The 25,332-nt window shown below is 41.6% G+C and overlaps 1 protein-coding gene across 1 annotated transcript in view; it reads left to right on the forward strand.

Moving 5' to 3' along the window:
• The first annotated feature begins 1,227 nt into the window (after positions 1–1,227).
• PAWR (pro-apoptotic WT1 regulator) overlaps positions 1,228–25,332 on the forward strand; it is a 118,433-nt gene continuing 94,328 nt past the window's right edge. The window contains 2 exon segments of the mRNA XM_008143818.3: positions 1,228–1,395; positions 1,397–1,810. Coding sequence (XP_008142040.3) covers positions 1,285–1,395; positions 1,397–1,810 — 525 coding nt within the window. The 5' untranslated portion in view covers positions 1,228–1,284.

Below are 25,332 nucleotides of genomic sequence, written 5' to 3' on the forward strand. Positions count from 1 at the left end.
CAGGAGGGTGACACTTTTCTTACAAGGGCGGTGCTGGGCTTGCTTCAGTTCCTTCTGGGCGGTCCCTGCCCTCCCAGGACCCCTGAGAAGGGGCAGCGAGGAGGGACAGGACGCGAGGGCGGTTCCCCACCCCGGCTGCTCGGGCCCTGAATCATCCCAAGTTGACGGCACTTTCCCCCCGCAGCCAGCAGCCTTCCAGACTTTCGCTCGAAGAATTCGTCTTGTACTTAAAAGGAAGAGCGGTGGGAGCAGGCAGAGGCGGAGGAGCGGGGCAGGGTGCGGGGCGTGGAGAGCCGTTCCCGCCCCGAGACCCAGGCGCCGCCAGGCCGGCCGCCGCGGGGCTGCGAGCCCAGGAATGTGCGGTCCGGGCCGCCGGCCGGCGCGGGCGCCGCGCACCTGAGCGCCGGGGGCGGGGCGGCGGCGGACCCACCCCCCGCGGCCGCGCCCCTCCGCCCCGCTCGGCCCTTTCCGTCGGCTTCGGCGGCGCTCGGCTCCCTGCCCGCCCCTCGCTCGCTCCCTCCCTGCTTCCCTCGCTCCTTCCCTCCCTCCCTCGCTCCCAGCCCCGCACAGCCGGGGGCTGCTCCGGACGCCGACTCGGCCGTGGTACCTCCGGCGCGGCCGCCTCGCCTCACCTGGGAGCCCGGCCCCAGCCCCGCGCCGCGCCCCCCGAACTTGTCCCAGGTAAGGGCTGCCCCGGCGCCCGCGCTCCCCGCGCCCCCGGCCCCTTCCTGACTCGGCAGGACCGCCGGCGTCTAGCGTCCCTCCTCCGCGCCGTGCCCGGGCAGTGGGAGCGGCGGTGGCGGGGACCCCCGACCGGCAGGAGCCGCAGCGAGCGCGGGAGATGCGACGGGCCGACAGGTGGCGGGGTCCGCCCGCCCGGGTCCCCCGACCGCCGCCGCCGCCGGCGCGGACCCCTGAGCGGACGGGGCGGAGGCGGGGGTGGGGTCGTCCCTGTCCCCTCCCCTCGGGGCGGCGACCGCCGGCCGCCGTGTAGGTGTGTCGGAGGGAGCCCTGCAGGTTGGGGACTCGGCGGCCGCTCGCCGGCGGGACTGGTGGGCGCGGAGGCTCCGGTGGCGGCTCCGCGGGGCAGACCCCCCGGCGGCGCGGGGACCTCACGCTTCCCTCCCGCCCTGTGTGTTTCCCCGCAGACCGCGGCGGCCGGGGACCGGGCAGCCCGCGCCTGGGGCTGTGCGCTCGTCTCTGCGGGGCCGCGCGAAGGAGGCGGCGGCGGCGGCCGGGGCCGGGGGCGGCCGGAGGTGAGAGCCCGGCCGGCCCGCTGGGAACATGGCGACCGGTGGCTACCGGGCCGGCGGCGGCAGCACCACGGACTTCCTGGAGGAGTGGAAGGCGAAGCGCGAGAAGCTGCGCGCCAAGCAGACCCCCCCGGGCCCCGCCGCCGCCGGCGGGCGCGGGCGCGGGCAGCAGCGACGCGGCCGGGAAGCCCCCGGCGGGGGCTCTGGGCGCCTCGGCGACCGGCGCGGCCCTCGAGCTCAACAACAACGTCCCGGGCGGCGCGGCCGCACCTGCCGCTGCGGGGGGCGTGAACTGCGCGGCGGGCCCCGCGGCGGCGCCGACCCGGGCGGCCCCCGGCCCGCGGCGGCCGGAGGATGAGCCCCCCGCCAGCGCCGCCGCCTCCGCCTCCGCCTCGGGGGCCCCGCCGGCCCGGGGCGAGGAGGAGGAGCGGGACGGCGCCCCCGAGAAGGGCAAGAGCTCGGGTCCCAGCGCCCGGAAAGGCAAAGGGCAGATCGAGAAGAGGAAGCTGCGGGAGAAGCGGCGCTCCACCGGCGTGGTCAACATCCCCGCGGCCGAGGTGAGCCGGGCGGGGGCGGGGGCGGGGGCGCGGCCGGGCCCGGGCCCGGGGCGGGGGCTGCTGCCTCCCGCGTCTTCCTCCGGGGGCTCCCGGCCCCGGGCCCAGTGTTCCCCTCTGTAGCTCCCGCTGCCTGTCCTCTCAGGCGGGCGGGAGGGGGTGATGGAGTTTCGCTCGGAACCGAGGCTCCCCGGGAAGTTCCCACACCCGAGCCGGACACGTGCTTCTCCTCCGGCTCGCAGGCTGAGGTCTCCCTCCGACCCAGGATCCGTGTCCGCGGCGGTGGAAACGCGGCCCCTGGCTCCAGAGCTAGCTCGCTCAGACTTGTTTTTTTTATGCTTGGTCAGTTAGAAAAATTGATGAATGGTGATGACGACAGGTTTTATTTAGTTTCCCACGTGTCCGGCTCAGATGATCAGATGGTTTATCTCCTCTCCTAGCAGTGTTTAATAGCACCTGTGAAGGAAAGGAAGCCTTAGCCTGAGTAGATCCGAGACAGCTTTATCTTGCAGGCACCCAAGATGAGTATATCCCAATGAATATATGCGCTTTCCGCACACGCACGCACACACGCACGCACACACACACACAGTTTTTTTCCTGAGTAATATGTAGGACAATAGGAACGCTGTAGCAACTCACAATTTTTTCTGAGACGCTCTCTCCTCGATTTAAGTATTTGGCTCTGTGAGTTCTGGAAAACATTTGTGGTAAGGTTGGGTTTTTTTGTTTTGTTTTTTTTTGAGCAGTCTCAAAACATTTCTGCAGGCAGTAGCATCTTTCCATTAGAGTGACTGGGGAAACATTTTTACTTAGTGAATAGCGCTGCACCACTCTATCCACAACAAAACAAAACAAAAACAAAAAAATCCTATACAAATTTTGATTACTTCAATAGTAGCTCACAGGTTTTGGGAAGTGATTCAGCAACCTTGCTTCACCCAAAGTAGTTAGTTGCATCTTTTTCTCATTGGCTCTTTAGGTTTTACTGTTTTTTTTTGTGTGTGTGTGTGTGTGTTTTTTTACTCCTGGTCTTCAATTCATTCAACTTGGACACCAAGAAGATAGTAAGGATTACTAACTTTAATTGTGGTTCAAGTAGAAGAAGCATTGGCATTAAGTTAGGGTGTATATCAAACATACCCATATTTTTAAGTCTTAATATGATTTCTGCACCTGGAAAATCAGTTTGTCTTCGAAGGGTGTATTCTTGTGAGTGTTTCAGGGAGATTTTTATCAGCCAGCAAAACTGTTCACTGTGGTTTGCTACTTGCACAAAAGATCTGTTATTCATTAAATTGTTTAAGAAGGAATTCTAAAAGTGGTAATCAAATTTCTAGGTTTTTTTTTTGTTTGTTTAGTTAAAAATATGAAGATTAAGGGGAAACTGAAGACAAGGCTTTGGAAAAACTACATTCCTCAACTTATTTTTAAAAGTAGCTGAAGGTCCAAATAAAAGAACTTGTCATTTTCAGTCTTTTCCTCATTATTCATCTGACAGGGTTCTTATTTGGGAAATACATTGTCAGATGTTAGATTTCATTATTTGTCTGGCTGCTTGTGCTAAAAAGATACATTTTTGTTTTAGTTTAACAAGGGTAATGTTTACTGAGGGAAATAAGTATGGTGTATCTTGTGAGATCCTAAGAAACATCCTTTGTTAATACTTCTGCTTTGGGTAAGGAACATAGTGCTGAGAATGTAGATGACTCCCCATTACAATTGAGTCTAATACTCTGGAATGTTTTTCATTTGGGTGTTGGCAACTCCTAAATTTAATCTTCCTTAAAAACAAACAACCCAGGGTACCATTTTTTTTTTTTTTTTTGTCTGTGGAATTTGAACCTTTTTTATTGAATGGGGAATTGAGGACTGCTTTCTTTTTGTGGTTACTATGGCTCTGTTTCATGCTGTAGGACTCAACAAAACCTGGTCATGTTTTACCATAGTATCTAATTAGCAGGCATGCTTCTTGATGCCTCCTCCCCATGTTTTCAGTTTAAAAAAACAACAACAATTTAAGTCTTTCAGATTATTTTAGTAGTGGTAAAAGATATGGCCCAAAACTTTGAAGGTGAACCATTTTCATATCTTTTGCTTACTGATTTTTAGAATTTGTGCCACTCATTTCTGTTAGTTGTTTCAACATTGAGAAGACCAGATGCGGAGCTTTGTGGGCGATACTACTTAGCACTCCTGTTTTAAAAAGTTAATATAATATTTTTCAATTTTTTCAGGTATCAAAGCAGAAAACCACCTATCTGTATTCAAAAGTAGACTTGTATTATATATATAGTGTTGAGTAAGACTTATTTTCAAACCCTATTCCCAACCAAGTTTATATTAGATTAGCATGTAATTTGTATGCAAAGAGCTTATTTTAGTGATTGATGAACTGCAAGTTCCTTCAAGAAGTGTTTATTAAACATGTGTGTGACACATTCGTTGTGACTTTAATTAATTCATTTTACTAACTACCAGGTATTATAAATTGTTATAAAGGTACCTGACAGCAGCTAAATATACCAAAAGCAACTAGAAGGCACTTCAGGAAGGAATCAGGTCAAAAACTGAAAGCAGTGGGTGAAGGTAAAATACTGGGTGGATACTGGGTCTGATGACTGTAATAAAAAGTGCAAATTTACAGATGCTTATTAGTGAGATAAACTTTAGTTCTAATTTACAAAGAGATTTTTTTTTAAAAGCTTTTTAAAATTATTTTTTGGGGGATAGCCCATATTGGATATTGGATATGACATACTTTCTGCCAGTAATTATTATATATGTTTATTAGATCAGTCAAATACTTACTACATGTTTGTATCCAGGTAATATCATTAGCATTGTGATGAAAAGAAGAAGTAGCAAGACTGTAATCTAGGAAGAAAGCTAAGGCATCCTATATAATAAAGAGCTAACATGCTAATTAGACCGAGCAGCAGAACGACCTTCCAGACGAAGCCCTGGCTGCGAGGGCCGAGCACCCGGAACTACAGAGCCCCTTGCATGAATTTCATGCATCGGGCCTTCTAGTAATTACATGAAAAACTTAAGAACTGAGTTAGGCCGAAACCGGTTTGGCTCAGTGGATAGAGCGTCGGCCTGTGGACTCAGGGGTCCCGGGTTCGGTTCCGGTCAGGGGCATGTGCCTTGGTTGCGGGCACGTCCCCAGTGGGGGGTGTGCGGGAGGCAGCTGATTGGTGTTTCTCTCTCATGGATGTTTCTGGCTCTCTGTCCCTCTCTCTTCCTCTCTGTAAAAAATCAATAAAATATGTTTAAAAAAAAAAAGAACTGAGTTAGTTTAAAAGTCATCTTAATAGTTTTAATTAATTGCTTTTAAGAAATATTGTGTGACTAAGGGGAAGAGTTGAGAGAGGCTATTGAAGATGAGGGTCTTGAGCTAAGTCTTATGTTTCTATACCCATATATTCATACATTCATGTATACATACCTGTTTGTATAGTATTTTAAGAGTGCAGTGGTACTTATTGTGGCAGCACATTATTATCATGTGAGGATCTTAACAAAATACGCTCCTGTGCTGTTTACTCTTGCCCTCTTCCTCCCTGACCCACTCATGATTTAGTGGGTTTGGGATGGATCCCAGGCAATAATATTTTGATAAGCTTCCCATGTGATTCTAATGTGAGTCAAGGTTAAGAACTATTGGGCTGCAGTCCGGGTTACTGAAATGAATAGGACACAGGCCTTGCCCACAAGGGACTCCAAGTAATAAAGGCAGTTGTGGTAAGTGCAGTGTTAAAGTACAGCCTGTTTCCTGAGCAGGGCACATAACTCAAGGAGGAGGGATATATTTGAGGAAGACTTCCTAGATAGTTATAGACCCTGTTTTCAGAGTGCTTGCTATTACTGTTGAGTAGGTTTGCATGAATGGGTTAAGAGATGATTACCATAGAAAATAAACTCTAATAGGTAGAACTCAAATGACACTAAGGTTTTGATTTAAATAGAAAAGGTAACATATATTGAAAATTCATTTCATAGTAGTTGGCTAAAGTACTTTATGTGTTGTCTTAATTAATGCTCGCAGCAATCCCATGTGGTAGTTATATTTACTCTTTTTATCCCCATTTCCAGAGGAAATAAAATGGATGCATAGAGAGTTTAAAATGACTCTTGTCACATAGAGGAATATTTTAAGTGTGTGTACGTGTGTGTCTAGGGAAGGGGAGTTTTAAAGAATTAACCTGCCTTTCATTATTTACCTTGTTTCCCTAGATTTTTTTTATAACTTTTTATTAGAGATTATCTTAAATAATTTAAACATCTAAATGGGGAAAACAGTGCAAGTATGGAATTGAATAGAACTTAAGGTCAAATTTGTAGGCTCAGAGATTGCTTCTGACCCTCTAATCTATAGTTTGCTTGGCAAAATTTTGCCAGGCCTTCAGCAAAATATAAGGCTGTTTTTGGCTAGCAGTCAGAAAATGTGGATCCTTGATTTTACTTGAGTAATATGTTGTTCTGTCAAGGGATTTTAACACCTACTCCATAGTTTAAAGGAGCAAAATGTAAGTAATTACTCAGCATATTGGTTGAACATTATATGGGACAAGTTCCACTTAGTAAACTTTATAAATCCAGGTAGATTAAGAAATGCCATTTGGAATGCCCATTATATGCCAGACTGTCTACCTACCTGTCTATGTGGTGAGTCAGGGGAGGAACTAATAGTGAGTCAGAGTTGGAAAAATATGGCATAAACACTGAGGTTGCTTAATAAGATATAAGCCAGACTTTCCTAAATGTTTTACTTCATTGATAAAGTAAGTTGAATTTTTAATACTATGATTTATAGTGAGTTATCTAAGATGAGATACTTTTTTCCATAAAAATAATTATGTAAATAAAGTAGATGACATTTATGGTGTGCTTTATTAAGTGCCAGGCACTCTTCTAAGCACTTTACATATATTGGTGCACAACCCGAAGGGAAGATGGGGGCCTGCTGAGAGGGTAAGTTACTTGTCTGAGTTTATGGTAAGAAGCAGAGTAGAGATAGTCTGTCTTCAAAGCCTGGTGCTTAATGTTATTATATACTAGAGGCTCGGTGTACTAATTCATGCATGGGTGGTGTCCCTCGGCCTGGCCGGAGATCGAGGCCTATCTGGGGCCGGTTAGCTGGGGGGAGAGGCCGTGGGAGGTTGGCTCTGGGAGCGCACTGACCAACAGGGGCAGCTCCTGCTTTGAGCATCTGCCCTCTGGTGGTCAGTGCACATCATAGCAACTGGTTGACCGGTCGTTCCAGTCATTTGGTCGTAACAGTTGCTTAGGCTTTTATATATATTGATTAGTGTATTATACGCTATATTCTGAGTTTAATAAATACAAAGATTATTTTAGTAAAATATAAGATACTAACATATTGCTATAGAATTTGAAAATGGCCATATTATAAAAGGCAGATGAAGTGGGACTTTATTGGAAAAATTTAGCAAGTAAACATATTAGCATTGGCATTAAAATTCTTATTTAAAATCTTTATTAAGCTAGTGGCCTTATTTATGCTCTTTATTAGTTTTTAACATCTGTGATGTAAGCCAGAAAATAATTTTGCTATTTAATAGTAATGCTATTATAATGTCTTAGAAGTTTAAAATTATTGGGAAATATTAGAATTTGACACTTTCTAAGTGTTTTTTTCTTTTCCTTTTTAAAAAGTGAGATATAATTTACCTACCATAAAATTCACCCTTCTAAAGTGTTCGATGTTTGTTGTTGTTAATCCTTGCCTGGTATTTTTTCCTTGATTTTTAGAGAGAGTGGAAAGGAGGGAGGGATGGTGAGAGAGACAGAGAGAAACATTGATGAGAGAGAGACACCGGGAATTGAACCCTCAATCCTTCAGTGGAGGGCTGACACTCTAACCACTGAGAAACACCTACCAGGTTTTAAAGTGTTCCATGGTTTTTAGTATATTCACAAATTTGTGCTCTCAAGTGCTTTTATATTTTCATCCTAATTTTTCGTTATGTTCCTAGAACCTGAGGTACCTAAGTCTTAGCTCCCCATTCAGTAAAGAGCAACAGTTTTCAAAGCATAAGAAGCTATTAAATTAAAATAATCAGCCCAGCCAGTGTGCTCAGTGGTTGAGCATTGACCTATGAACCAGGAGGTCATAGTTTCTTTTTTTTTTTTTTAAATATATTTTATTGATTTTTTACAGAGAGGAAGAGAGAGGGATAGAGAGTTAGAAACATCGATGAGAGAGAAACATCGATCAGCTGCCTCTTGCACACCCCCTACTGGGGAAGTGCCCGCAACCAAGGTACATGCCCTTGACCGGAATCGAACCTGGGACCCTTGAGTCCGCAGGTCGACGCTCTATCCACTGAGCCAAACCGGTTTCGGCCAGGAGGTCATAGTTTCATTCCTGGTCAGGGGAGGTACCTGGGTTGGGAGCTCCATCTGCAGTAGGGGGCATTTGAGAGAGGGCTGATCAATGATTCTTTCTCATCATTGATGTTTCTATCTCTCTTTCACAGAAAAAATGAAATTAATGGTAATGGTAGAATCTACTTAGTTTTAAGTTTCTTAAAACTTGGTGACCTATTACCATTTGTACTGGAGTTTAGTGTAAGGTTTTTAATTTAACTGAATGTAACATATCAATTTATTTAAAATTTTGCATATCTTTCATGGAGATCTGCAAAGCTCCAATATCTAAACCAATGATTTTCAACCTTTTTCATCTTAGGGCACATGTTAACTAACTACTAAAATTCTGTGGCACACCAAAAAAATATATTTTTTGCTGATCTGACAAAAAATATAGGTATAATTTTGATTGAGTTACAAAGATAATAATAGAATTTACCAACCCTTCTGCTCCAAAGTGACTTTTTTAAAAAAAATCAGGTGCTGTCCTGGCTAGGTGGCTCAGTTGATTGGAGTGTCATCCTGTACACCAAAGGGTTGCAGGTTTAATTCCTGGTCAGAGCATGTACAGGAGGCAACTGATGGATGTTTCTCACATTGACATTTCTCTCTCTACCCTAATTCCCCTCCTCTTTCTCTCAAAATCAATAATATATCCTCGGGTGAGGAATAAATAAAAAAATCCGGTGCCTATAGTTGTATATAAGGATTTCTGGTACCAAGAATTAACCAATCAGATGTAACCTTATCCTATCTAATAAAGAGGGAATATGCTAATTGACCATCACTTCATCACAAAGATGGCTGTACCCACAGCTGAAGCCAAGTTCCCGTAAGAGCCTTAATGAGCAATCAGCAGGGACCTGAGGCTATGCCCTCCCCCGCCCCTGTAGGGCTTGAAAGGGGACTTAAGGCTGTGCCCCCGCCCTGGCATCAGGCTGGGGGACCTCAGGCCATGCCCCCCGCCCCGGCAGGGCTTGACGGGGACCTCAAGGTGTGCTTCCCGTCCTGGTGCTGGGCTAGGGGACCTCAGGCTGCTCCCCCTGCCCCAGCGCCAGGCTGGGGGACCTCAGACCGCAGCCCCCACCAGGTGGGGCTTGACAGGGGACTTCAGGCCATGCCCCCCACCCCGGCACCAGGCCGGGGGACCTCAGCCGCGCCCCTGCCCCAGCATTGGGCCAGGGGACCTAAGGCTGTGCCCCCCTGCCAAGCTGGGCTTGACAGGAGACCTCAGGCCGTGCTCCCCACCCAGTGGGGCTTGACGGGGGACCTTAAGGTGCACCCCCAGTGCTGGGTTGGGGGAACTCAGGCCGCGTCCCCTGCCCAGCAGGGCTTGACGGGGGACCTGAGGCTGCACCCCCCCTGCCGGTGGGGCTTGATGGGGGACCTGAGGTTATGCCCCTCCCTCCCGGTGCCAGGCCGGGTGACCTGAGGCTGCGCCCCCCAGCCTGGCGGGGCTTGATGGGGGACCTCAGGCCATGCCCCCCACCCAGGGGGCTTGACAGGGGATCTCAGGCCATGTCCTCCACCTGGCGGGGCTTGACGGGGGACCTCAAGGCACGCCCCCTGCTCCGGTCTGGGCTGGGCGACCTCAGGCCGTGCCCCCCATCCTGGTGCCAGGCCAGGGGACCTGAGGCTATGCCCCCTGCCCAGCAGGGCTTGACAAGGGTGGGACTGGCCGGGTCTGGATCTAGCCCAATGGGGCAGGGGCCGGCCGGGTCTGGATGTCACGATTTTGAGGCGCATGTGGGTGGGCGGGGACTTGACTCTGGGTCCCGTGGTGCGCCCCAGACTCTGACAGGAGGAAGGTTTTCATATACATTTTACTAATTTTCTTTCATCTCTGACACTACTATTATAGAGAAAGGGCAAATAGCAATATTAAATTATTTCCTCTAATTAATCCCCTTTTAATGTGCATGAATTTCGTGCACCGGGCCACTTGTTATATACATATTTCAAAATAGGGCCTTCAACCATCGACTATTGTTGTGTTGGCTGTTATTTTTTTTTATTTGACAATCTAAGGGAAAAGAGGTCAGTGCCCCTGACTAAATAGTCAGGTATTACAAAAATTCTTGCTGTACACTGGTTGAAAATCACTGATCTAATCATTTGGAAACTTTGAGTCAGAGCACAAATGGTGTTTTAGACCACTTACAGTGTTAGTATGTTACTTGGATTAGTGTCCTAAAAGCTGTGTGTAGTTAGGGGAGTGGGGGGCACTACCTGTATGTTGTTTCCTCAAAATGCTGATTACTGAGGTTCATCTCAATCTGGGGGAGGGGAGGGATTATCTGAGACTGCATTTTAACATGTTCTTGAGTAATTCTTGTACACACTAAATTTTAGGAAGAACTGACTTAAATGCCCTGTACTGGTTTATCGATATCTCACATGAAATTGATACTATTATCTAATAGGATTGTTATATGAACGAAATCAAATAATATTTGTAAAATGTTCTAAAGATGACCAAATGACAAGTTATAGTTGCTGTACAGGTTACAATGACAATTGGTTTTTGATGTCTAATGGAAATTTCTTTTTGGATGTTAAGCATTCTCATTTTTTTTCTTCTAATTAAACTTTATAGATATTTTAACAGACAACTTGATCTATTTGGAAATTCATTGTATCTTACAAACATTTACGTAACAGTCATATTGCATATATATGCTTTGTTTCTTGTCTAGAATTTGTTAGAAGCTTAGACTACTGAAAAAAGCCTCTAACACTTAATTTATTTTGGCTGATACAAGTATTGCTGCTCCAGCTTTTTGTTTGTGTGTTTTCATTTGCATGAAATATCTTTTTTCATTCCTTTACTTTTAGTCTGCTTGTGTCTTTAGATCTGAAGTGGGTCTCTTGTAGGCAGCATATATACAGGGTTTTTTTATTTTGTTTTGTTAATTTAGCCATGCTGTGTCTTTTGATTGGAGCATTTAGTCTATTTACATTTAAAGTAATTGTTGATAGGTGTTAGCTATTGCCATTTTATTAATTGTTTTCTGATTTTTTTTATAGTTCTTTTCTGTTCCTTTCTTATTCTCTTGCTCTATTTTATAGGTTGATGATTTTCTATGGTGCTATATTTGGATTCATTTCTCTTTATTTCTTGTAAATCTCCTATAGATTTTTGGTTTGTGGTTACCATGTGCTTCATATATACTAAACTATGTTTATAGTAGTCTATTTTAAGTGGGTGGTTGTTTAAGTTCGAACACATTCTAAAATCACTACAGTTTTAATCACCCTTTCCATGTTTATGATTTTATCTTTATTGTTTACTTCTTTTGTGTGTGTGTGTTTGTGTATATCCCTTAATTTATTGTTGTAATTACACATTATGTTTCTACTTTGTCTTTTAAATTTTGTCTTTTAAGCTTTATAGTTGGTTGATGTACTGTTTTTACTATTTGCTTTTGTCAATGAGCATTTTTTACTTTCTTATATTTTCTTATTCATATTTTAAAAGGACTTCTTAAAGAAATCCCATTAACATTTCTTATAGTACTGGTTTAGTGGTGATGAACTCCTTTAGCTTTTTCTTGTCTGGAAAACTTCATCTCTTCTTTGATGCTAAATGAAAACCTTGCTGGGTAGAGCATTCTTAGTTGTAATCCTTTGCCTTTGAATATTTCTTGCTAGTTCCTTATGGTCTGCAAAGTTTCAGCTAATAGTGTTATGGGAGTTCTCTTGTATGTAATCAACTGCTTTTTTTAATGCTGTTTTAAGATTTCTCTTTGTTTTTTAACCTTTGGCATTTTAATTTTGATGTGCCGTGATATGGGCCATCTTGTTCAGCACTCTATGCACTTACTGGAATTTTATTTCTATTTTCATCATCAGGATTTCAGTCATTAGTTCTTCAGATATGTTTTTAATCTTTTGCTCTCTTTCTCCTCCTTCTGTTACCCTATGATGTGGAATGTTATTAACCTTGATAGGTCCTTTGAACTATCCTCCTTTTAAAAATTCTTTCTTTTCTTTTTGCTCTTCCAATTGGGTGTTTTCTGCTACTTTGTCTTCTAGATCTTTGATTCATCTCATTTGATGTTTATTCCTTCTAATGTATTCATCATTTCAGTTACTGTATTCTTTGTTTCTGACTAGTTCTTTTTTATGTTTTCTGTCTTCTTGAACTTTTCACTGTGTCCCTATATTCTTCCCCTCAGTTCATTGAGCATCCTTATAACCAGTTTTTTAAACTCTGTATCTGGTAGATATCTCATCTCCATTTATTTAGTTCTTTTTCTGGAGTTTTGCCGAGTTCTTTCACTTGGGACATGTCTTTGTCTCCTCGTTTTGCTGACTCCCTTTGTTTCTACGTACTAGGCCATCTCCCAGTTTTGAGAGAGTGGCCTTATGTAGAAGGTGTCCTGTGGGGCTCTGTGGCAGGGGCCCTCATCACCTGTGCTGGGTGCTCCAGGGGTGTCCCCTGTGTGGGTTGTGTGTGCCCTTCTTTGTAGTTGGGCGTCAGTTACTGTTGGTATGTCAATGGATGGGATTGACTGTCAGGCAGACTGGTTGAGAGGGCTGGCTGTGACTACAGTGGATGAGCTGTTTTGGGTTGACCACATGGAGCAGGAGTTGCTTTAGTGGGGCTCTGGTGCCAGCTGAGTTTGCCTTTTGGGTGTATTGTTCCTGGAGCTGGATAGGTGGTGCACCAATGTGCTCTGAAGCCAGCTACCAGGTGTGCTGGATCTGGGGCCTCGTAGAAGGGACTTGTTGCAGGCCATGGCCCACTGCTACTTATGCTGGGTTTGGGGCCTCTGGTTGGTTGCAGCACAAGCAGCAACCAACCACAGATAACTCCAGTGTATTAGTAATCTGTGTTTGGTTGCTGTTTGTGCTGGGCTTGGAGGTGCTTGGGACAGGCTGTGCTGTGAACTGAAGCTAGCTCCCACTTGTGCTGGGCTTGGGACCATTGTGAGCTGAGGCCAACTCTGCCCCTTGTGCCAGGCTTGTGGCTTCTTAGTGGAAGCTATGTTCCAGGTCAGTACTGGCCACTGCTTATGCCAGGCTTGGATCCAGTTCATGGGAGTTACAATACAAGTTGAGACTGGTCGCCACTGCTGGGTTTGTGGCTGCTTAGCAAGACCTACAAGGCATGCCAAGGCCAGTGATGCTTGTTTGGGGTTTGTGGACCTTTGGGAAATTTTGGGAAAGTCCGCAGGCTGAGCTGATGCAGGCTGTGTTGAAAAGCTGCTAAGAGGCTGAGACGGAGTAAGTTGGGTGAAGGGAGGTGGTCTCCGGAAATCACTGGGGCAGGGGATGTGGTGTTAGCCGAGTTAATGGAGAGCACATATATGGTGCCTGCCAGGTAGGGCCAGCTGGGTAGGAGAATAGTTCAACAAAGGAGTAATGACACATGCCAGCACTTCCATCCCTAGAAAAAGTTGCCCTGATCCTTTCCGCTTCAGCCCTGCTCCTGAAGTTAGTCAATTTAGTTCCTCCCTGTATGTTCTGGCAATTTTTGAGCTGCTGTCCCTGCACTGGGACTTATAGTGAGTGGGTTTGTGAGTGAGTGAGTCTGTGCATGGTCTCTTTAAGACTTGCAGCTCCTTGGTCTCTTGCAACCATTTGTATCTCTAGCACATAATCTCTGCTGTTTTTTCACAAAAAAACACACACATGGGGACTCCTCTTTTCTGCATTGATTCCTGAGTTGGGGAGCTTGGACCCCTCCTCATTGGAGACCTCCACAGCTGAGATATCCCTCTCAATTCTTAATTGCCACACCATGGGTGTGGGACCTGCGGGTTCTGCACCTCTGCCCCTCCTACCAGTCCCACATGACTTCTTTTTTATATATTCAGTTATAGGAATTCTGTTCGTCTTCAGTTGGCTCTCAATGATGGTTGTTCTATAATATAGTTGTAATTTTGAAGTGTTTGTGGGAGGAGGTGAGCAGAGTTTACCTGTTCTGCCAACTTGACTGGAAGTCCTCAGTCTGTTGTGCTCTGGAGAGTGCACAGTAAGTTTTCAATAATAGTCTCATTTGTTTTAACTCGTGTTGAATTGAAAGAATATGGGCTGTTGTATTATGAAAGTGAGTATTTTGTTGGGGTTTTGGTGAAAGAACACAACAGAGAATTTATGTCATAGATTATAATTCTGTGACAGCTACAAATTTGTTTGCAAGCTCTTTATATAAATTCTAGGGGACTAACTGATGAGACAAGTAAAAATAATAAAACACAATTTGAAATACAGAATGAAAAAACATCTTTTGTAATAAAATTGACTTCAAAATATACCGTTTAGTATTGTTTATCTATAGTAGCGATTTTCACCTGGTGTACTGCAAGAATTTTTAAAACATGCAGTAGCTGACTATTTAGTCAGAGGCACTGACCTCTTTTTCTTTAGATTGTTAAATAAAGCAAACAATGACAATAGTTGTCCAGTGTAAATGAATAAAAATGGGACCTCTGTTTTTGTCAGATTAGCAATTTTAGTAATTTTGTGTGCCATGAGATGAAAAAGATTGAAAATTGATGATCTTTGGGCATGTAAATGAACTACTTAATCTTATTTCTTAGAGAAATTTGCAGGTTATATAAAGTATGGAATGATTTTCTATTTTGGAATTTCTTGTAGAATATTTTTAGTAGCATTCAAAAAGAATGGAAATTTCATTTATGAAGAGCAAAATTAACATTTAGAAGATGGTACTTGAAGAATCTATACTAATAAAAGGGTAATATGCTAATTAGACTGGATCCACCAGACATCTTCTGGACGTCCAACTTCCTTCCAGACATAGCCACAGTGGCAGGGGCCGAGGCAGAGGTGGTTAGGGGTGATCAGGCCAACAGGCAGAAGTGGTTAGGGGCGATCAGGCAGGCAGGCAGGCGAGCGCTTTGGAGCCAGCGGTCCCAGATTGTGAGAGGGATCCCAGATTGGAGAGGGTGCAGGCCGGACTGAGGGACACCCCCCCACCCGTGCACCAACTTCATGCATTGGGCCTCTAGTATGAAATAAAAGTAAGATTATATTAGCTGAAACAATCAAAGAAGTTACTTTTAGGTTTCAAATTTTTGATAAGACTGATATTTTATAATGCATTTATTATTATTTTCTGGTAAAAGTAAGTTTTTTTTAAAAAAAATAATGTGTTCAATGTAGTTTCTTTGCAGAAACACAAGGAAAGAGAAACATACATTACCTGTTATCTTATACATAGTAATATCTGTTTTCTGTATATCTACATAAAAAATGGGACCACATTAATACATATTCACGTATTTAGTTATTCATTGTGGGTATTTTTATGATGTTAGTATGACTTCAAAAACAGGAATGGATTTTTGTGTGTGTGTGTGGAAAATACCCATAACATAAAATCTTAACCATTTTTGTACATTAAATATATTCACATTGTTGTGCAACCATCACCATTCTCCAGCCTGTAACTCTTTTTATCTGATAAAACTGAAACTCACCCTGACTGGTTTTGCTCATGGTTAGAGCATTGGCCCTTGGACCCGCAGGGTTGCGGGTTTGATTCCCGGTCAAGGGCAAGTACCTTGATTCCAGGTTCTCCAGCCCCAGTAGGGGTGAATGTGGGAGGCAACCAATCAATGTCTCTCTCTCACATCAGTGCTTCTCTCTTTCTTTGCTTCCTCCCTCCCTTTCATCTCTCTCTCCTCCCTCCCTTCCAATCTCTCTGAAAATCAATGGAAAAAAATTTATACTCGGGAGAGGATTAAAAACAAAACAAAAAACCCCCTGAAACTCTATACCCATTAAACAATTACTCCCCATTCTACCATCTCAGCATCACCTGGCAACCACTATTATACTTTCTGTTTTTAGCAATGGAAATGTTCGTGTTATTTGATATTCGAATACTTAAGCATTACTTGATTGGGAAAGGACCCTGCTGCTTCTCTGCCCTATTATGTAGCTTTCTTATTGGCAGATAAATAAGTCATCTTAACATAAACAGCTCCCCTTCCCCCACCCCCAACATGCACAAACATATTGGGTATCCTGAAGCATTTTCAAGAAAAGTGTTTGGGTCTTCCAAAGTATTTTATAGGTACTAGGACTTTCACATAATTGTGAAGGATGCCCAGAGTTGGTGATTTTTTAAAAAAAAATCCTCCTTTATACCTTTGATTTTGGTGGAAAATTGGTCATCAGAACTGCAATAATTATAAGTGTGGGTAAGCTCTTAACTCAGCATACAAGTTCTTAAAACTCACTATGGCATGCAAAATCACACAATAAAAACCACAGGGCATATGACAAATTGAGTTTAGGGACATGACACTAAAAAACTTTGTCAGTGACATGTAAAAAGATAGAAACTTAATAAAGACAAGAACAATTTTATGCTTGTTAAATTGTGAAGAAATACGTAAGTACTATAGTAAATATGACACTTGACCTCAAAAATGATGTAAAGTTTGCCTGGCTGGCGTGGCTCATTGGTTGAGCATTGACTTACGAACCAGGAGGTCATGGTTTGTTCCGATCAGGACACATGCCCGGGTTGCGGGCTCGATCCCCAGTGTGGGGCATGCAGGAGGTAGCCGATCAATGTTTCTCTTTCATCACTGATGTTTCTATCTCTCTCTCTGAAATCAATAAAAATATAATAAAAATGTTATAAAGTTTGCTTGTAGAAGTGGATGTCAAAAGAGTTGCAACTTGTGATGTGGTGGAGGAAGGATTATCTGAAATTGGACTGAAAGTGTAGCACCAGGTGTGGATGGGTGTGGCTCTTAACACATGTAGTGAACTGAGCTGCCTGGCAGATGTTTGAGGCGTGTGCATTTTGTGTATTTCTATGTGGCTGGGTTGTGTCTTTTGTGCTTACCTAGTGATTCTTGCAGTTGTACATGAGCAAACGTGAAATTTGTCTCACGCTCAGCATGCTCCCTAATATATTGGTTGCCTTGGAACAAATCTAATTTTTTAAACAAATGTTACAGTGTTACAAATATATACCCACACATATACATCTACCTATATATGCACATCCATTATCCATTTATCCGAAAAATATAAAACAGTGGCTTGAGGAAGATCTGTTCAAGTAATGAAATTGAGAAAGGGCTAGGGAGCAGACAGTGACTAGAGAAGAGTATACTATACTGATTGCTAGGGCAGTGGCAGTGGAAAAGGAAAGGAATGGATGGATTTGAGAGTATTTCATTGATATTAAAAGATTATGTAATGATGTTTTGAGCTGGAAAAATCTTTAGAGATCATCTAGTCCGATGGTCGGCAAACTGCAGCTCGGGAGCCACATGCGGCTCTTTGGCCCCTTGAGTGTGGCTCTTCCACAAAATACCACGGCCTGGGCGAGTCTATTTTGAAGAAGTGGCGTTAGAAGAAGTTTAAGTTTAAAAAATTTGGCTCTCAAAAGAAATTTCAATCGTTGTACTGTTGATATTTGGCTCTGTTGACTAATGAATTTACCGACCACTGATCTAGTCCATTATAAAAAAGTATTAACTTGGTTTTTCCAGACTACTTCTGTCTCAAAATTTAAGTTGTATTTCACCCTCAACCTTCAGCTGAGTGTAGCCCAGAACATAACTACCCTGATACCTTCTCAGAATCTTGCTTATTTTATTCCTTTCTTAAATAATCAGCCTTTCCCTTGGTTCATCTTGCCATGAAGAAATTTGTCCTTAATTATGCTTCACCTTCAACTTGCTTTTTTCCTTATTGCTCATTTTAAATACGTTGTTTTCACCTGCGAACTTCCACTTCACTGCTCAGTTCCTACTATTCTATGGAAATTGATTTCTCTGAGGTTGCTTTCTACTTCCTAATTGCCAAATGTGACTGCATCTTTTATATTTTCAACCTATTTGACCTCACTGTACCATTTGCCCTTACTTCTCTCCCTTGGATGCAATAACATTTTTGTAAGATTTTTTTTGTTTAGTTTTACTCAGAAACATTTGAGTACTCTAGGCTCAGTGCTAGATGATACAAAGATGAATTACAAACTCATCAGTCTTTAAGGAACTTTCAGAATTTATTCAGAGAAAAACATAATGTTTTAGTTCAGGTTGCTATAATAGAATACTATAGAGTGGGTGGTTTACAAACAACAAAAATTTATTTCTCATTGTTCTGGAGTCTGAAAGGTTGAAGATCAAGGTGGCAGCAGAGTTGATGCCTGGTGAGGGCTTACTTCCTGTTCACTCTGACTCCTCACATTGTGGAAGGAGTGAGAGAGTTTTCTTGGGTCTCGTTTATCAGGGCTCTGTGCCATTCATGATGGCTCCATCCTTATGACCTGATCTCATCCCAAAGGCTGAACCTTCTAATACCGTCATAGAGGAATTTGGGGGAGACACAAATATTCAATCCATATCGGATAACAAATTACTAGAATTTGGTGTAATAAGAACTATGATGGAGAAAAGAACAAAATACTCAACTAGCTCAGAAGGAAGCCACCGATTACAATAAGGGAGTCAAGGAAGGCTTTGAATAAGAGAAAGTATTAAGCCTGGGTCTTGATTGGTAGTATCCCAGTGGAGAGGGGGACACAGTTACATCCTAGGTAGAGCAAATAGCATGTGTGAAGGCACAGGGCCAGGAAATAATAGCATTCTATCACATGCCAACTGTATGCTGAGCATTGTGCTGGGGGCTTTCCCTGCTTTATTTCTAATCTTCACAATAACTCACAAGGTAGATTTTTTATTCCTCATTTTACAGGATGAGGAAGTTGAGCCTCAAAGAAGTTGTAACTTGCCCAGAAGCCAAACTGGCAGAACTTGGATTTGACTCCAGATTTGTGTGGCTGCCAATTAGTGCCCACACATTGGTTATCATTGTTGGAAAGAGGGAGGTGATATAATGTAACAGAGGAAACTTTAATGAGCAGATACTTTATAGTGGGGAATGAATGGAGAACAGCTAAAGAGAGATGATGCAGAACAGTTGTGATAGATCTAAATGTTATGCCAAGGAATTCAGACTCTATTCTGCTGTTCTTTGTTAGTATTGTTGGCTAGGCATTTCCTTCCTCTGTCCATACCTGTTTATACAATAACTCTGACAGCTTCTGGAAGCAAAACGTTTTGCCTGCCTAACTTGAAATCATTAAGAGAATTTTCTTGTTCAGAGACAGATATCTATTCAAGAATAGTAAATAATACAAAATCCTGTAAAAAGAAAATGTATATAATAGAACAAATAAATCCAGATTTCCTCATGGGTTAAAATGAAATGAGAGAATAGGCTCTAAATAAAGTTGTGCCAAGTGGTTCTTTTTATTACAAAAACTAGAGGCCTGGTGCACGAATTCATGCACAGGTGGGGTCTGGCTGGCCCGCCCTGATTGGGGCCGATCGGGTGGGGCCAATCAGGCCGGGCCGGCGGGGTGGAAGGGATGTGGGAGGTTGGTGGGCTTACCTCACCCCCTGGTCAAACTCCTGGTCGAACTCCCAGTCAAGGGGACAATTTGCATATTAGCCTTTATTATATAGGATAATTCTGTACTGAAGATAGATTTGGGAACAACTTTTTTTGGAGGAGCAGAATGGAATAGATATAGGGCTCTAGTGATATTAAATTGCCAGATTCTGTTCTGAGTGTAACCATGTATAGCTTAATATTGTGCCTGGATTTAGACTTTGTCCTGTACTTGATATAAAAGCAGGTGTTTATTCCATTCCCAGTTTCTTCCAGTTCATCTTAGAATACAGGTGCTAAAGAATAGGCACTGCCTTTGAATCTTTTTCCACATATTTATTTAACTTCTCCAATGTTCCTTCCCTCCCTTCCATCTGCCCTCTATTTTAGGGGAAGTCAAGTGCTTCTTCAGACTACGTTTTAGAAATAGTGTTTGTTTATATTTGATTATATAAAGGGAATGCCTTCTTATTGCAGAAAATTAGAAACAAACATCAAAAACAGGATTGTGTAAAGTTAAGCTATAGATTTTATCAATTGGAATACAGTCTTCCATTTTTTTTTATTTTTATTTTATATTTTTTTTCTTATTTTATTGATTTTTTACAGAGAGGAAGAGAGAGGGATAGAGAGTCAGAAACATCGATGAGCGAGAAACATCGATCAGCTGCCTCTTGCACACCCCCTACTGGGGATGTGCCCGCAACCAAGGTACATGCCCTTGACCGGAATCGAACCCAGGACCCCTGAGTCCGCAGGCCGACGCTCTATCCACTGAGCCAAACCGGTCTCGGCCAGTCTTCCATTTTTATTTTTAAGCGTTGGGATTATACTCTATGTACATTTTTATAATCTACCTTTAAATTTGACATTATATCTTAAATAGTATTTCCTTTTTTAAAAAATATATTTTTTTATTAACCTTTTGCACTCGGATGTTGAGTGTGACTCGACACGGTTAGCATTAGAATAAAGGAATCGAGAAAAAAGCAAGCGAGTGCAAAGGGTTAATTTCAGAGAGAAAGGGAGAGGAAGAGATAGAAACATCAATGATGAGAGAATTATTGATAGGCTGCCTCCTGCATGCCCCCTAATGGGGACTGTACCCAAAACCCAGGCATGTTGTTTATTCCATATATCCCATGTTGTTTATTCCATGGTTCGAGTGGGAATCTAACCATGATCTACTGGTTCATAGGTCGATGCTCAACCACGGAACCACACTGGCAATAATATTTCTGTTTAAACTTTTTGAAAACAGAGCTGTTAATTACTGCATATTTTTGTTTCATGAACATAATTCCTATCATCCAATGATAACTATTACTTTATAGTTTTGGTATGTACGTAGTTCTTGAGGATATTTTATGCATACACTACAATAAGTATATTTATACATTCAGAAATTTAGTCATCTTACAAATATTATACCCTGTTTGTTTTCAATATCTTATGAACATCTTTCTTTATATGTCAGTAAATAAATAGTTGTGTTGTTATCCTCAATGACTACAGAATATTCATAATTTGGATATTCCAATAATGTTACAATACATTTACTTAGCTTCTTATGTCAGACACTGAATTAGGCCTTTTGGACATTTGAGTTGATGTATCTCTTCTATTACCATCACCATCAGGATTTAGGTGAACTCTAATTCATGTTTTTGTCTTTAAGGAATTTATAATCTAATTTGGAGAAATAAGATTATATAAGACCATTTTGAAATGTTAATAAATACATAATAACATGTTAAAGTTTGTGCCATACTGTTAGTACCGAGAAGTGAGAGATCCCTGAAGTACTAAATGGTCCTGGAAGTTTTGTGGAGCGAGTGTGAGATTTGAGCTGATCTAGAAGGACTGGTAAGAATGGACAGATGAAGAGGAGAGTCATATTTCAGACAGAGCAGAGTGGGCAGTGGTACAAAGGTGATAGTTAGCCACCTGATCGGTATAGAGGGTTTACATTTGGAAATAATAATAGGTGACACTGGGGAGCAGGATTGTTAATTACCTTAAAAACTAGGTTGAAGATTGTAGGCTTGATGTGTCAGCCTATAGGAGAACTTGAGCAGGATACATTCGTATTAGTGAAATTAGGATTTTAGCAAGATCTGTTATTGGGCAGTGGTGTGCAGAATAGGTTAGAACAGTGGTTCCCAACCTTTTTTTAGCCATGCCCCACCTCAGCATCTCTAAAATCCTGATGCGCCCCCGTGACATATAATTCTTATTATTCAAAAAGTGAACTATTCATGTGGAGGAAGCCTAAAAGGCCATTTACTTGGTCTAAACAATCTTCCAAAGAACATGGCATCCATGAAAGAGAAAAATAAAAGAATGAAAGGACAGTTGAAGTACTGAGGAAGAAATCACTAAGAAATTGTTAAAAAAAAATAATATGAAGTGATGTGATATGAAAAAATAGCAAATGAAGTTTCAAAACATAATAAAGAACTGAAACGCATAAATATGTCACAATATGTATTTATATACTGTATATGAGACCCCTAGAACCATAAGAAATGCAAAAAATTCACTGTTAATAACTAATTCTTGAATTGCCCCCCTTAAAAATCAAATTGCCCCCCCTGTTGGGCATGTACCCTATGTTGGGAACCACTGGGTTAGAGGAAGGAGAGAACAGAGGCAAAGAGATGAGTTGGGAGGTTGTCATATACCAGTTGGGGAGACATTATATGTGAAGTCATTAGAACATTGTAGTAGAATATAGCTTATAAATCACTTATACTACAAGCTCATTTTTAGAATATTTTATTGTTTTGATTATGGATGAAAAAGGGTATTTGTCTTTCAGGATAAGTAAGCCATGTTAATAAATAACATTTGTGTGCTTACTAAGTCTGGCAATATTTAAGATCTTTCTGGGTCATTAACACATGACATTTTAGAAAAACTCTAAGGAAGTCAGTGCTCTTCCTACTTCACAGATGATGAAAGTGAGGCCCAGAGAGGATAAGCCATGTAGAATTTCTGATCTGAGGAATTAGTTGCCAATTTTGCCCTTGTCTCTTAATTTTTTCCCCCCTGTGCTTCTACCTTCACAATGGGAAACCTGTACCATACTGTCTTGATTACTGTACTTTATAGTAAGACTTGAAGTTGGGTAGTGTCAGTCTTCCAAGTTTGTTCTTCTCCTTCAATATTGTGTTGGCCATTCTGGGTCTTTTGCCTCTCCATATGTAAATTTTAGAATAGGTTTGTCGATAGCCACAAAAGAACTTGCTAGGATTTAGATTGGGCCTTCATTGAACCATCGATCAAGTTGGAAACAACTGTCATCTTGACAGTGAGTCTTCCTACCATGAACAGGGAATATCTCTCCATTTATGTAGTTCTTTGGTATCTTTCTTCAGTTTTATACTTTTCCTCATATAGATATTTTACATATTTTGTTAGATTTCATTTATTGGGTGTGGAAATATAAATATATGTTTTTAATTTCAAAACCCTCTTTATTGCTGGTAGATACAAAACTGATTGATTTTTTAAATATTAACTATGTATTCTTTAACTTTGATATAATTATTTATTAGTTCCAGGAGTTTTTTTGTTGATTCTTTCTGGTTTTCTATGTAGATGATCATGTCATCTGTGAACAAAGACAATTTTCTTTCTTCCTCCCCTGTCTGTGTATATTTTCTTACTGTATTAACTAAGACATTAGTTTCATTTAAGTTTAAATTACCTGATTTCATGGTAATCTTTGAGAATATAGTTTTAAAAATGAACAGAAAGACCCCTTTCTAATTTATTAACTTTCCCTGTATTTTTCTTTTAGTTTGTACTTAGTTCTTTAAAAACATTTTGTTGTTAAAACTGTTTACATTGTTAAAATAGGGGAAAATAGTAAAAATTTGCTCTGGTGCAGAGAATGAGACAGTGTGATTAACAATCTTCTTTCCTATTTTGAACAAAAGCCAATCTATAGTTTTTTTGTGTTCCTGTAGGTTAAAAATGTTGACTTTTTTCCTTAGGAAAGTAGTCTATTAAAAATAAAGAATAACTGCTGTCCATATAGAATAACTTACATAATAGCTTCAGTATACTTTTCCATTTATTATTTGATCTTTAAAAAAAAGAACACTTGAGAGTTACTCAACTAAGGATAGATCATTAAGGTATTTATTTGTTAAGAGTTGCTCCTTTTTGAGGACTTGAAAATGAAGCATAATTTAAGATGAATATTAGATGGGAAGAAATTATTTAAATATGTTTCTTAGTTACTTAAGTTCTATGGATATGATGACTGCATTTCCCAAACCAATAATAGGATACTTGAAATACAGGTGATCCTGGGATAATACTCTATTTTATGCCATGCAGGGAAAGTTCTAAGGCCTCTGTGATTCATAAATCTATTATGCAAATTACTTAAAGATTCTGTTAAGATCATTGTGCAAGAAGTTTTCAATTTAAGATTATTGGTTTTATGTCCTTAATCTTTAAATAGCCTCCATTGGATGGGGAATTCTATATAAAGTCCAAGCCAATAACTTTTAGGGCTAGTCTTTCAACATCTCCAGGACTGAAGACTTTCAAACCAAAATGTGAAGACCAATCAGTCTATTGATGTATCTGAAATGGGAAAAGACAGGAGTGAAATTATTTTAAAATGCACTCATTTCTTCCTTTTTTTCACTCTGTTTTGAACTTTTCCTCCATTTCAGGGTCTGGGCCAGAGACACAATCAAAACTGTGTGTGTAAGGATGCTGGTGTTTGTTCTATTGGAATGAGAATCTTTTCCTCTAGTGTGAAGTCCCCAAATTGTCTCCTTATATTTGACCTGTCTATAACCTTCCTTTTCTAGAAGTTATTTTGTTGCTTTTGTTTTTGTTTTAATATTATTGGAGGCAAAGAGTTTAGAAGTAAGATGCTAGAATAACCAAAGACAAACTGCTTAGAGCTGCCTAGTGAAGCAGAAACAACACATCATGAGGCAGCGTAATTGAAGGAAACATGATTATAATACCCTGTGGCATTATATGGAAATACATTTTCTCCTAATTTGAAACATTAAAAAACGGCTTTTATTGTAGAAAAATCAAGTGAACAAAGGTAAACAAAATAGTATAATTAACCCTGTGTATGACCCATGTTCAGTAATTATCAGCTATGGTCAATCATACTTATTTCCCCCAATTTATTCTGTTATTTTGAGGCAACCCTAGAATCACATAATTTTATTTGTAAATAGTATAAATTTGTAAAAGATAAGGAACCTTTTAATGATAACCATAATACCACTATTAAATATAACTGATAATTCCTTAATATCAAATATCCATTGTTGACATTACCATGATTTTCTCAATCATGTTTTTTTCTATTTAGCCCAAATAAGGTCTGTTCACTACAATTGGTTGCTATGTCTCTTAACTTTCTTTTAATATTTACATTCTTCTTTCATTCTTTTGCATCTCATTTGTTGAATAAAGCTGATCATTTGTTCTCTAGTGTTTCCTATAGTCTGGATTTTGCTGATTGCATCCCAATGGTGGTGTTTAATGTAATACTCTGAACCCTGTATTTCCTGTAAAGTAATGGAATTTGGTTTAAACTAGAAGTCTGATCAGATTAATGTTCAATTTGGGGGCAGTGGCAAGAATACTTCATAGGGAGGACTACTTCCATTAGGAGAAAAATGTCTGGACAGCTCTCTTTCCTATGATGTTAGCAGTTATTGATGAATTGCCTAGATCAG

Source organism: Eptesicus fuscus, chromosome 7 (genome assembly GCF_027574615.1).
Source record: "Eptesicus fuscus isolate TK198812 chromosome 7, DD_ASM_mEF_20220401, whole genome shotgun sequence".
In the NCBI taxonomy this organism is placed as follows: Eukaryota; Metazoa; Chordata; class Mammalia; order Chiroptera; family Vespertilionidae; genus Eptesicus; species Eptesicus fuscus.